This window comes from Papilio polytes, unplaced genomic scaffold (assembly GCF_000836215.1).
Source record: "Papilio polytes unplaced genomic scaffold, Ppol_1.0 DF822178.1, whole genome shotgun sequence".
Classification (NCBI taxonomy): domain Eukaryota; kingdom Metazoa; phylum Arthropoda; class Insecta; order Lepidoptera; family Papilionidae; genus Papilio; species Papilio polytes.
The window spans coordinates 2,242,975-2,258,313 of record NW_013527026.1 but is presented as its reverse complement, the minus strand read 5'-3'; the positions used below and the strand labels follow the sequence as shown (position 1 = coordinate 2,258,313).

At 31.7% G+C, this 15,339-nt stretch overlaps 1 protein-coding gene across 2 annotated transcripts in view; it reads left to right on the top strand.

The window, feature by feature from the left end:
- LOC106106526 overlaps window positions 1-15,339 on the top strand; it is a 76,070-nt gene that overhangs the window by 18,081 nt on the left and 42,650 nt on the right. For both annotated transcript variants that reach the window (XM_013287123.1, XM_013287124.1), the window contains exon 2: window positions 6,199-6,324. In XM_013287123.1, coding sequence (XP_013142577.1) covers window positions 6,264-6,324 — 61 coding nt within the window. In that variant the 5' untranslated portion in view covers window positions 6,199-6,263. The remainder of the gene's footprint in view (window positions 1-6,198; window positions 6,325-15,339) is intronic.

The following is a 15,339-nucleotide window of genomic DNA, read 5'->3' as shown; positions in this document are numbered from 1 at the left end:
TCAAATTTTCTTTAATGTATTAAAATGAAAGTTATGAAATTAAAAAGAAATCTAAATCAGTACCTAGATTATGCCATATTCCAGACTATGTTCTATGTCTGTGGCAAATTTTATCGAAATCCGTTAATCCGTTTTGGTATACGTTGTAACAAACATCCATCTAAACTTTAGCATATTATTATGAAGTACCGTGATGTTTTATTGTCCAGTTGAATCTATGGCTCGTCTAGTTTTCTACCTCCTGGGCGTGCGCGACTGTTTTTATAACTTATTTTTGTCCGCACCCGTATGGGTTCGGTCATTTTTTTCGTCGACCATCCGAAGCTCATAGGAGGCTTGTCTTGCCATTGTCGAGCTTCGAGAGCACTTTAATTTGTTTATTCATAGTAACAGCCAATTTAAAATGTAGACCCTTTCGCATATTTTATATGTTTTTGTTTTATTTTAAACACCTGGTTACAAATGACTTTTTTTTTAGTCATTTTATGTCATTTTAAAAGATGCTTTGTCCTTGAAGAGTAGAGATATGAGTTCTAATAATACGTAACCTAATTACCAAATACTATTTTAATACTAATAATTACCTAATTACCAATTACCAAATAGAAATTCAAAAATATGTGAAACACTTTTTTAGAAAACAATTTTTAATGTAACAAATATATCACTGTCTGAAATAACAAAGAGATGAAAAGGAATTTTCAAATGAAAAGAAAATTAGACACGTCGAGTTAATCGTGCTACAAAGTACTGCTTAACAACCTTCAATTTTACTTTTATAAAATTTGGAATAATCAAAATAATTTAACTATTTATCAAAATAGAGGTTTGATGACTCTATACTAATATAATAAAGCGTAAACACACTTCTTTATTGTCATTTGTAATTGATAATTTGACAAATGTAAGCAATAAAATAAAATTTTCATATTTTCATGCGGATGAACCCGCACGGGAACAGCTAGTATTATATAAAGGTCAAGTCTAATTTAACATCTTACAATATATTCAAATACTATACTAAAAGCGCATAAAACAGAAAGACAAAAACTACTACCATACACGAATTGATTCCAGCAATCAATAAAATTAGATTTAGACTTCAAGCGATCTGCAGTTAGCAGTTATCAGTTGCTAAATAATTCTGTCAGCCCTTAATCGTTCAGTTCAATGTATGTTTCTCGTATAAAAAAGAACACGACCGCACGCTGAGTGACCGCGGCTTAACAACTTCGATTAAATAGATAGCTGTGTCCGTTTAACACGAACTTAACTGGTAGCTGATAATTCGATTACATTGCCTCGAAAGTTGGAGGGAACTATTGTCTAATTTAAGTGTTTTCAGTTTGTAGTTACATTTACATGTTAAAAGAAAAAAGAGCGATACTATTATAATAAATAAGTTAACTATATAAAATAGCTAATATTACAGCACTTTTGTAAAATAACTACAAAACGTATTACAAATATTCTGATATATTTTAACCATCAGGGACTCTTAAGTTTAGCATTTTAAATGCTACGCAGTTTTGTTGTTTGTAATGAGAATGTAACTCTTCCGGTTTTATCATAGCTTAATTACGAGGTAAAAATTTGATCCGTAATTAGGGACGTTGTAGAACAGCTTTTATAGAGCTTTTAAAAATTTACAGCTTTCCGCATTCTAATTGTAAGGAAGCTTTTAGTACCAATTGATTGTCAATTAAACTTTTTGTATTTATTTTGTTACGATACTTTGTTATCTAACTAGTGGGTGGTAAATGCTTTTTTAATTATTAATACAATATTAAAATAGCATTCTGAGATTTATAAGTGGCTTTATTAATTTTTGACTCCATTCGTCATAAACTAACAAAAAGAACAGCATCATCTATGCATATTATTCTAGATTTTTAACATGCATTGTACATCTACAAGTTCGTCTCCAAATAATGATCATTTCCTTCCATTAAATGTGAAATGGAAATCGATTTATGGAGATAATTATAAAATACTACTTTTTGCCCGCGACTCCGTCCGCGTGGTATAAAAAAAAAACAAAACCAAGTAGCCTACGTGTTCTTCCAGACTACCCTATATATGTATGCCAAATTTCATTGAGATCCGTTCACCAGTTTGTTAAGTAATAATGGATGTTTATCTCCATCCATCTAATTCAAATAGCTTATTAAAGATTTTACCCGTAAAGCGGGTTGCGGTGTAGCGTAATTTAGGTCTAACTAAACGGGCTGTATCACAAAATAACATTCATTTTGCCACAACATTATCCATCGGTCAACAGAGCGAGCCCGGAGCCGGGTGAATTAGGTAAACAGCTGTCTGACTACCATGCACGCCGAAATGACCCCTATCAGTTATCTAATGCGTATGCGATAATAATATGATGTAATGTATGTGGCAGATGGAACACGTCTGTTAGGCTTGTTTATAAAAAAGTTAAGCGGCTGTTCCTGATATCTTTCATATGACTCATTTGTAACAGTATTTACATATATGTGTGATGGTACTTAAATATTTGTAATTCTACAAATCTTTAGTCGGATTATACATCTAGGGCTATACTTACGGATGTTATTTCCTACACCACAATATACACATATTAATACAATAACCCAATTGTGAACATTTATCGAACGTGAATTTTATACGTTCTGCATTTTTTTAACTGAGAATAATTTTATAGATTAAGTTTAAAATTAAAAACATTGGGAAAATTAAAAGTTATGTAGTAAATTGCCTAAGTGTTCTTCCAGTCTGTTCTATATCTGTGTAAAATTTAACTTTTTAGCCGTTTTGGATATACATACCTTCTAACGTTCATCCATCCATCCATCTAAACATTCGCTACAATGTTAGTATGATTAAAATCAAAATTAAGTATGATTTAATTTAACTCTTATGAAATTACTCTATTATATTTTTAGCGTACTTGTATTTGTAATACAAAGGCTTTAAGATCGTGAAATTTTACGACAATCATTAAAGTTTAATTGTGAACATGACTGGTCTGTCTCTCGTTAAAAACACATCAATTTAACTCAACTTCATAAGCTCACCAATAGATGTCGCTTTACAAGAACCGAATACGGATTTAAAAAGAATAAACTTGAGGGAATTTTTTTTTGGTTCCCGAAAAGAAGCGGATACTTTAAGTAACAAATGAACGGAATGATCATTAAATCATTCGACTAACGACACCCGTGCCTATTACGCTGTCGAAACACGTAACAAGGCCATTTATTATTTGTTCACGAAAGTTTAATTGATTCAAGTATAACTGTGAAAGAGGATTTTATTTGTTTCTTATTCCCAGTAACAATGTTTTCATAGCTAAGGTAAAATATGACATTCTCGAGTTTTAATTGATTTTTTTAATATGTTTTAAATAAGGTAGAGTAGAATGGATGGATTGCGTGAAAGGTGACATGATCAAGAAGGGAGTGATGACTGAGATGTCGGATGATAGAGTTATTTGGAGGACGAAAACCCGGTGCGCCGACCCTACGGGAGTAGGATAAGGCAGGGGAGATGATGATGATGTTTCAAATGAAACAATTGAGATTCAAACGAAATAAATGAATAAAAATGTCTTAAGATATAGCAAATTAACAGCTTAGCTAAAATCACGGTGAAAGGGTGTTGTTGATGTTGTTAAATTTGTTTCTTAACGAGTGTAAACTCACAGTTACGACGTTATTATATCTCAGCGGTAGTTCATTGAACATAACCTAACGTATAGAGAAAGGTCGCATATAAATACATCACGAGTTATTAAAATTCTATTTCTGTTCACTCTATACCATACTGTATGTCAAATGTTATTTTTTTTTCATTGTAAGATGAGTGAAAATAGAAAAATGTTTCTGTTGTAAAAATACAAGATCCGCGCACGTCTAGACTGTTAAAAATATTCTGGGCAATAATTTATTGTAGTTTTCCAAGAGCCGGAGTGAAAGTCGTTTTGGATTCATCAATTATTTATAGGAACGCGCCTTGGGGGTGTTTTTTACGTCTCATATCAATATTAAACATTTTTTTCATTTGATATAAGACCTTTGCTTTTATAACGAATATATCAAATTTAGGAACATTTCTAAATCACTCAATTCTAGAAACTTCGTACATATTCCACGAGTCTATAATAACAAAACAGGAGTTTTGTTTCTTTTTTGTTTTATTATTTTTTTCGCTAAGATTTAATTGTACTTTAAATACAAATACCGATGGATAATAATCCATGACAGAGATAATGTACGTTAAAAAATAATTTAGCTATTGTTTTTATAATTAACTAGTTTTCGCCTGCGACTCCGTCGGCGTCAAATTAAAAAGAAAGTAGCCTATGTCTTAGTCCAGACTGTCTTCTACGTCTGTGCCAAATTTTACCAAAATCCTTTCAGCTGTTTAGACTATAAACCCTAACATCCATCCATCCATGTATCCATATAAACTTTCGCATTTATATTATTAGTAAAAGTATGAAGTAAGAAGTAAGATAATAATTTTAACGGTAAATTATACTCTTCATGCAGTGCAAACATCTATTTACTAAAGTAAAATTACAAGAATTAAAAAATACTTTCTAAGAACAAGTCCAACGCATGCAATGGTAAAAAAAACATGCCCTTTCTCGTTTAGTATCTGATAAACACGAAACTCGAATTGCGATCGTTATCTACAAATTAATTGGGATAGAAATCGTCAAAGCTTTAATAACACGATACTGATTGAATAATCATTATTAAGGTAATTAAACCAAGAATAAAACGTTTACTTTAAGAAAATCTCTTCATTATTTTTTTATCTACTAGCCGTACCCGTGCGGCTTCATCCGCATGAAATTATGAAAAATTTATTTCATTGTTTACATTTGTCAAAATTATCAATAGCAAATATCAATCTGACATGATATGACAAACCTTGGCATTCTTGTTTTCTTAATGTTGGCAGCTACTTATGGTCTCTTTCCCACATTAGGGATTTTATCCAAAACATTTACTCCATAAGTTTAAAGGTTTTTGGCATGAAAATATATAGCTTAAAGCGTGACGTAACTGTAGGGCTTTTTATTAAAAAAACGATTATTCAAAAATCTTTTGAAATTGTTGACTGACATCTTAGGCAACAAAGAAGTGTGCGTTTACGCTTTATTATAATAGTATAGATTTTAACTAACCGTGCCTTAGGTCTTACTCCACTCATGTAGCGTCAATATTCTGGCTGCTCCTCAAGTCTTTCAATGATTACTTAAATACGTCCTCAGTGTAGATTGTTGTACCAACTATTTTTTCATTAATTACAAATAGTTTTAAATCGATTTTTGAAGCATTTTCATTTAACAATTTCGTTTAAGATAGCATCTGTTGCGTATATTTACTGAAATTGTTGAATGTGTCTCATTTCGCTAATGGCTCGCAGCAGGACCCGTTGTTTCTGGCTAGAGGGACGCTCTCTGCACGTTTAAATGTCAATTAAAATAAAAGCTGATTTTGGCTATGGTCTTTCTGATTCTATCAATTTTTTTTATTAAATCACGAAGATTAGAAATTATGAAGCCGCGCCATATTTTGTCGTTTATATCCAAATCTTTCTTCTTTTGTTTTCTACTTCCTCCAAAAACAAAAAAAAAACAAATTTTTGTAACAAAACCATTTTGAAATCCCGAACCATTTGACTTTTGAAAAAAAAAATGATGAACGATGAATAGAGATTTCTTACTTTTTATTAATATTGAGCATAAAGTTAGAGCTTTGCTGGATTAATTTTACCCTTTACTGGTATCCAATCCATTGATGGATGCAGTCGCCTTTCGACCCTCGGCCGCGCGTCATCCGTCACGGCCGGTCGCCGGTCGCCGGTCGCCGGACCGACATAAAAATTCTCCCTCGACGTGGCACTTGATTAATGTCTGTAAAAAGCCCAATTAAGGGCCGCCCCCGAAACGTTTTATTTAAAGTTTGCCCGTATGCCAGTCGACAGATGTTAACATGAACCGATTGATTTCTCTTTGTAAACTAGAACATTTCTTCTCAATATATTAATGCTATTATATACATTTTATAATGGTGTAATTGAAATCACATTTAGGGTACAGTTAGCTTCATAAACATGTATACATACGAAACTTTTGTATGTCTTTGGTTCAAAATATTTATGGTACCTAAGTAGAACATTCTAGAATGTTTTTATTTGTTGCAGAGTTGGGCATGAGATGAATCCGTCTGTTGGAGTCATACAGAGTGGGTCAATTTGTGAGACGCCACATGATGACGTTACAACACGGTGCCCTCGCCTTACTCCTTACTGTTATGCTTCTTTGTAAAGGTAAGTCTTCCATAATCACCTCAATTACGGCATCGCCAGTCGACAAGAGTGCAGGAGTGTGGCAGCTGCCCTCTTTCCTAGTCCTAGTCTAGATCAGTATCTGGCGACCTCCATGGTCTCAATAAGTTTTTTTTTTAACCATGACTAACATTTTTAATCTTTCGTAGTCTTTATAACTATAAAATTTGTAAGTAAAACTATTCTAACCATGATTGGGTTTTTGAGCTTCATGGTCGATGAGCTATATTTAATTATTCTGTGATGCTATACCAAAACGATTCTAATAAATAAAATTAGGTACGTAAAAAAATAAAACACTTTTATTCTAAACTAAAAAGCATAAAACAATTATACTTTCTAACTCTACAAATAACTGGAAAACAATTGAACGTCATTAGTAAAAGTGTATGTTAATATGTATAAAAAATTTCGTAATATAATTACCACATACCTACGATGAATTAGTGTAATTACCAGTTCGTTACCATTGGTATATGATCGAAGTAAAATGCAACAATACACTGCGGCCATTACGCAGCGGGAGACGCCGGAAACATCGAAATATCTAACGGTATTGTTAAACATAAATTGATATTACGGTTTGTAATTTATTGGAAATGTAAGATACGAGTTATATCCCCCGACTCCTTCCGCGCGGAATTTAAAACTTAATTAGTAGGTTCTGTGTTCTTCTAGATTTTGTTCTATATCTATACCAAAATTTTCTCTCGAGTTGTTCCTCGCGACATCGCCCGCGTGAATAAAAATGTAGCCTATGTTACTTACTGATAAGGTAGCTTTTTAATAGTAAAAGAATTTTTGAAATCGTCCTAGTAGTTTTTGAGTTTTTCCAATACATACAAAATTACATTTTTTTTTCTTTTTATAACATTAGATAAAGACTATCTGTTTAGCCGTTTAAGTTATACCTTCTAGAGAAATCCATCCATACAAACTTTCGCATTAATAATGTTAATAAGATTGTAACTGTCAATGTGAAAAAGTGTTAATAAAGAAAAAATTGCGTTCTTAAATTTCTACAGTTTTCAACTAAATCGATTTTCAGAGATAGTACTCGATTCTTGTCGATAGAACAATTTATAAATCGAATTTAAATGTACCTATTATACCGTACGTACAAATACGGTAGAAGTAATCTCAATATCAATAGCATGACATCACAGGTGTAGCTCGTTCCCAATCCAATCTGCGTAATACAGCTACCCACCGCGCCGTCCGCATCCTACATTCTGTTTAACGTATGCTAACGTCTAGCCAGACTTTAATAAGGATGTTACTATATTTTTAACGGATTTTGTATCTCAATTGGAATCTCATTAATGGTTATTAAAGGAATCCCTTAGTATAGGCCTTTAGCTTTCTCTTTTTATATACACTAAGGGAAACTGATTCAGTTATCGTTAATACAGTTAGTGTGGAACAATAAAGCTTAGTCCATACTAATATTATATTAAACAGAGGAAATATTTGAATTTTTGTATATATAAAAATAATTAAAAAATTACCACTCCTATTTCAAAATGCCTTACAGCATTAAAAAGCTGCGTTTTCAGTTAGTAAAAGGGTGTTTTTCTTACATTTTTTTAACATCACGCGGACGAAGACGCGAGCAACACCTAGTGTAATAAAAATAAATCAACTACAACACTGAAGTATGTCAATTAAAAAGTTAATAATGTAACTTATAATATAACGATGAAAGTTTATCCGAAGTAAAAAGTGACAATGATTTGCACTTCTCCCGAGCTTAGAATTTATAAGTCAATAATTTCATTTGTTTTGTTTATTTTTCCTAACAGATAAAATATCCAGAGACGTTGTTTTTTTTATTGAAAGTATCCTCGTTGTAGAAAGAAGGATTTAAAATCGCATTAGGATATCCAGTTGCCGCCGAACTTTTTCCAGTGGCTTCGCCGCGGTGTATCGGAATAAATGGTCCAAAGTTTTGTTTATAAATTCCCTTTTGCATATTCATGCTGTACATTTCTTTTATTAGCCACTCCGTGAAAATTATCCAAACGCAACATTGTTTTACTTTTAACTAACTTTTTTATAAACTTCAAATTAATAAATGAATATTATTTTCACAAACAAGACGACAGGTATTAATTATTATATTACTAGCTTTCGCCCTCGACTCCGTCCGCGTAGATTTAAATAACTAAAGTACCTTTTGTGTTCTTTCAGACTACGGTCTAACTACATCTAAGCTATCTTATCAAGCTAAAGTCATTTGTCACACCCAGAGTTGTTTAAATATTTCTTACGCAGACCCTTAGTATACATTTTTTATAGTAAATCTTCACTAAAAGTGTTGCTCAGTGACAATCTGATGTGTCTACTGAGCATTTTCCGTTGTAGTATTCGGTTAGAGTTGTCCGTTTTGGATACCATCAAAGAAAATTTAAATTTCTTCATGTTTAATTCAAAGTCTTTCATATCTATTTGCAAGTAAACTGGCGTAGTGATTGTGTCATAACAGAGCCTAGCCACGCCAAATGCTCGTTTGTTTAACGAAACGAATTTGCAACGGGCTGGCACATCCCGCGCCGTATGTGTTACTGTCAAATCGTGAACACTGCCAGTTTACAATTTGTCTAGGTAAATGGTATGATATGACTTAAATATGTGCGTCGAAATCTAAATACTACTCCTTTTCCCCTTCTAGCTATTTTATTACGTGGAAAGGATGGCACATACGAATTGAATTTGACATGGGAGTGGACGTATAGGAAAGGGAAACATCTTCTTTAAACGTCCTTTTCCTTTAAAGCTAGATAACGTATCCGTTACATTTTAACAAAATCAAGTATAACAGAAAAAAATACTTGTTAGATTATATTTAGACGACGTATAAAAGTTTGTCTGAAGTCAGTGCAAACATTCTGACATCGGCGCTTGCTAATCCGCGACTTTTTATTGCCTAGGCAAATTACAAACGGGCGGCATTCACGATTTGCCACTGACGGATGCACCGCATTGTCCTCGTCGCATTCGCTTATTGTTAATCTGAGCGTTCTCTGAGGAAATGCATTTTATGTCAACGGAATCTTAGACATTACTTTTTTTAGTCACAACAGCAAAGAAACTAGAAAATACAACAAAGGAATTCGAAAAATGGAAAATGGAAATTCGAAAAATGAAGGAAATAAACAGAAGAAAGATGTTTGACAACTGCACAAATAAAAAGAGCTTAACAAGATTTACTACGATTAATTCCTTTTCGAAAATATCATAAGCGGTTGTCTAATGTTGAGGGAAGCAAAGAGTTTTGTTGTTAAAGAAGTCAAGATAAACTTTTAATTTAATTGGAGGAGACTCATAGGAAGGGGAAATATGCACTTTATGTGAGTCTCCTACTCCGTCGATTAAGGGTAGACAACGGAGTTTCGGTGAATTCAGGCCACTCATTTGTGATTGCTACTTTATCACATAAAAAAAAATTTTAAAAGTTGAGTCGAAAGTTAGCCGGCGTTGTTACTACTGAAAGTTATTATAAATATATTTGGTGCAATATGTGTTTGATAGAGCGATGCAAGGCAAGGATATTGCGATACATTGCTTATGCATAGAGTGCAGGAGCCAGCGAGTTTGACGCCATCAGTATTCAATCCCAACTCCGCACGCTTTAACCGCGACCAGTTTTCGATCAGAATTGTCTACAAACAATGAATAGAAAACACAACGTTATTTTATCGATGTTGCCAATATTTTTACCTACAATGTATATAGTTTAAGTACCGAAAGTGAAATAATTTAAATCTAACTTAATATTATAGAAGTGACAATATAACTTGTTTAAACATTTTGAGCGTGCACATACCCGAAACTAAAATATCGCACAACCGTTTAGTCTCGCTTTGATACCTGTGATCTTATATGGAGTATATTACTCGATTTTTAGTTATGCAACTAAATCGTTAAATCGCACAATAGTTGTGTGATAGATTAGTTTAAGTTATGCGCCCATTCTAACGCATCAATAATGTTTTCTGTGACATGAATCAGAGCTTTAGGAATAACATAAGTTGCTACGTCTATCTATGATAATTAAGGTACAGTCAGTGAAACAGAACAATAGAATTGCATGTGATATGTTGCAGAAAACAGCACGCGTCTCATAGGATTTAGATTGTAAATATTGCACAAAAGATAATACTGTGATACGAATTCAGCGACTTTTATCTACTATTTAAAAGTTTAAAAGACGCTTGTGGATTAGTTTTAAAGGTTAAAAAGACGTAGTTATAATTACAAACGTTGGTACGTTTCGAAACCTCCGCCCAATCTCGTAAATCTAAGCAAATGAAAATTAATGAATGAGATTTTATTCATTGTATTTATTAGCCCTTTTTTGTGATTTTTCTAAAGGGGATAAGACAATGAATATTTTACTGAAGGAAATTATTTAAATTTCATTGCCCTTAAGCGATTTAGGCATTTCTAAACCGTTATTTCACAATTTAACCACCCGATTTTTTTCTTAAAAATCGATTTTTTTTAATTATTATAAAGTTACGGTCTTTTAACATTTATCACTATGACCATGACGTAATAATATGGCGCTTTTTTTTACAAAATATGTAATTAAAATTAAAATATACATCACTAAAACTGTATTAAAAGTGCAAGAGGTTTGTCGTATGAAATTTGCAGTCACGCCTAGTCGTTTATCGCCTTAAAAAGGGATAATAGGTTTGGTTGTAACCCAACTCAGAATATTCTGTGAACACGCGAATCCCTCGTTTGCTGTGTAACAACCATTTATGCTGCAGTGCATTGAAACAATACACGATCTTTCCTTGTAAGTTTTTCTATTAATTTATCTCGATGAGGAAGTTGTGGTTACCGAATGTTTTGTTAATTTTGAAAAAATAAACAAGCACTAGTTACTCACAGAAAAGAAATACAAAATTTTATTCTGAGATTTATTTCCCAATAAATTCTAAATAAGAGTGATTTCATGTATATTACTATATTGGAATTTTAAAAAGTACAGCACTTTTTTTTAATTTCTTATTACTAGACGATTGCAGCGGAAGTTATTTTTTATCTAAACGTAACTTTTTTTTAATTTCTTTCTAATGTGTTTAATAGGACTAGTCTACGGTATCGTTTTTTTTTTACCAATTTATCTTAAGATGTACATCAAACATTAAATTATTTTTTAAACCCACATGCTTTTAGAAAATTAGAGATACACACTGTTTACGAATTTCAGATTATGAATTTCAATTATTGTGTGCTTTTAAATATTCAATGGGTATTTTATAAAGTCAGTTGACGCATCAAATGGTTTAAATATGCAATGATCTATAGTAAGTCTGGTATAACGTTTAATTATTCACGCACTGTCAATGCGGTTTGTTGAAATTGCACCTAATTAGCGATGAAATAACCGACTCGGCATAATCATATTCAATTACTAACTAATGTATATAATCTATTTGAATTTCTGATTAAAATTATGCATACCAACAGTCCAAAGATTAAATATTTATTACTTATTTAGATAAGTTTAAAATAAATAAAATATAACATTTATGTTTTAAAAAAATTACCGTTTACTATACTACAATAAAGTCGTTGCATTTAACGGAGAGGGGAAGTAGAGAATACAAACATACATTTGACGTTTTCTACTCTATGTATTAAGCGTAATAATTAAATCATTATTTTCTCTCGACTTTGCCCGCGTGAAATTAAAAAAGTAATAAAAAAATATAGCCTATGTTACCCAGTGATAACGTAACTTTTTAATGGTAAAAGAATTTTTGAAATCTGCCGAGTAGTTTTTGAGTTATTTCAATACATACAAATCTGTCTTCTTTATAATATTAGTATAGTTTATTAAATCATAAGCACTAATATATTATTCCCCTTTTTTAATTACACTTACTGTAATGTTAAGATAAAGAATAAAATTTGTATATTTAAATCTACTTTAGTTAAGTTTTAATTTAATTTTAAAAGCGTGATTCCACATTTATATTCTTTTATATTAGTTTAATGTAAATTTTAAAATAGCGAGCACGATTGACGAACTTGAATCTATCTATGAATATTTAAACAAAATAAAATTTACTCTATTAAGAGTGAGAAATTAAAATACTTAAAATTTAGCTTAAGTTCAACATCAAAAAGAATTAATTTACTGTTTGCATAGTAGTTTGTTTGAAGGTATAATTATGTTAAAAAAATAAATTTTAAGCATAGATTTAATGTTTGTTGAACTTTTAAAAAATTACTCCAAAAACAATTGAGCAGTACATTCTAAAAGATTTTTTCTTTAAGAGTACTTATAAATTTAGAAATGAAATGTAATAAATTTTACGTCCATAATTTTAACCAAATCGAGCGAAACCTTCGAAAACTCGAAGAGAAAATGTTTGCTCGTTACTCCGAGACAATTCACCGAAATGAAAATTTGCATACAGACAAAAAATATAATTCACATGTCAGAAAATTATTTAACATTTTCACCGCAGTGAGACAGAAATATCGAATCATTGACGGGAGTTTTCGTCGCATTAAACACAATGTAATAAAAAAGCTTAAAGATAATTTATAAGAGAATTTACTGTTAAAATATTTAAATCTGTTTTCTTTTGTAACGTTTTTTAATCATTAATAATTAGTACATTTAAAACTTTTTATATAGTATAAGTTAGTGAAAAGGCAGTCACTTGATTTTTCTAAAACAGCAAAGTGACCACTTCCTATAGACATCTGCAATAATTCAGAAGATTCGACATACTTCGCCTTATGTGGACAGAGGAAGAGACGAAGAGAGAGATATTTCAGATTCCTACATCCTACTTTGATTTTACGAATGTAAAACATAGATTAGAGATAACATTCCATAGCAGCGTAAACTCACCGACCTGTCTTATTTCCTCTGCTAACAGTAAAGGGATCTAAATATTTATGTAAGTAATCTATGAAAGGCAGTTGAGCCTTCACAAAACATGCTCATTGGCTCCATTTCCGATACATTCTTTTTGTCCGTTCATTTCCTCCCTTTAAGGAATAGGCCATTATAGATTATCTTTGGATTACGTCGAGAGTATGTTTTGTCCAGAAGAATTCGTTAACGTTAAATATTTGATTTTGTTTTCGAATAAAGTACACAGTATTACTAGAAGAGTTTTTATACTGGAAGGAGGGAAATTACTATGCGTTTTAATTGTTGTTCACAGAAAAAAAAATCATAGAAAAGGATATCTACCTAATACAATTAAGTTAACAGTGTTGTATTTACGTAAGTTTTGATTGTAGGCATTTATCTTCTAAATGTTCTCGTTCTACTTAGATAAGTTGGTATATATTTTGTTCTTATTTCAGTACATTTAACAAGGCTACCGTATCCAACGTTAATGAGGTGGAAAAATAACAGGGGAACGGTTTATTGTCGATGTCAAAACTTTAAATGATATTACAAATGTTTTTATGATTTAGTAATTTAAGTTGAAGTATATATTGACTGATTTCCTACTATAGTTATGGTTCATTAAAAATCTAATATTAGTCATATAAAAATGCTTATTTAGCTAATTTACTTGATATATATTGTCACTTAATAAAATCTTTAACTAAGGTGACAGATGTTTGAATTTTTGTTAACAAATCTTATAAAAATACGTCAGAAATTTACTTTACAATCAAGATTATCTCATTAAATATTAGAATAAATGTGAGACCAAACATTAAAATGGGACGTTTTCGAAGTTCTTCGAAGTTTGCTAACGGACGTTACGAGCCTGCTGGGAACAGATGCCGTATGAAAAATAAAGTTTATGGATGAAGTTTATAAGTAATGTACTCGTTACAGGCTTCTTTATTGCGATTTGTTAGATAATAATTTCATGAACAATATTCGTAAATTAATTAATAAATAGAATATTGTTAGACGAAAGTAGAAAATGTCATGGGAATGTCAGTAAACTGTCGTTTTTACAGCATTCTTGTAAGACACTGGAGTTAAGTCCGGGTTTGTTTTATCAATTTTTCTTTAAGATATATCCTGTTGTATGGATAAATTATTATACATAGTGGTCGGCTACAAATAGTAACTATATTAAGTCTTGTATTCATCGTGTTTGTTTTTGTTACTGTATTGCTTTGTGCGATACAATATTGTATTGTTTACAGTGTTATTGTATTTTACATATGGAACTAGTTTATGTTTGAACATAAATGAAATGAAATATAAGTCAGTTACGACGAATAACATATTTATCTATTACTTTTTAGTATAATTATAAAATTTTTAGTCATTTAAGTAAAGTTAACGCTGATTCAGTGGTAAAATAAAACAAAGGAAAGAAAGATAAACAAAGATAAACGGACCATACGCGTATTGTTCAACTCCTTATGTTATTTTAGGACTATTTTAATTAATAATTATTAAAGTTTGCTTGGAATGTAGCTCAAAGCTTATGCAAAGAGGGTATTTCTCAGATACATGGTTAAACATAGTGTTCAAACATAGTTAATATTGCACATAGAGGCTTAGAAAGCCTTAGTTTAGACCGCATATTAGATGCGTGGGAATTAATTTTCAATGCTTAAACAAGCATGTTTCAGATTAATTATAACATGCTAGAATACTTAAGATTCTTCAACAATACGAACTGTTTTGTGTTGTAGCTTTAAGCCTTAGTCTCTCTCTCTCTCTAAGTGCCTCTCCATTAATGGAAGTTGGCCGTCAGCTCAGCGAACTTTTTCCGGTATTGTGTCAAGCGAATTAGGTGTTCTAAGCTGGCAATATTCGTCCACTCCCTGATATTTCGCAACCACGATTTCTTTCTTCTTCCAGTGCGTCTTTTGCCTGCAATTTTGTCCATTATAATTATTTGAAGAAAGCGTATTCCTCATGTCGCAAAACTTGGCCTAGATAGGCGACCTTCCTCTTTTTGGCAGTCTGCAATAGCTCGCGGTCCATGTCAACGCGCTGAAGCACCCGCAGATTGGAAACCTTCTGTGTCCAACTGA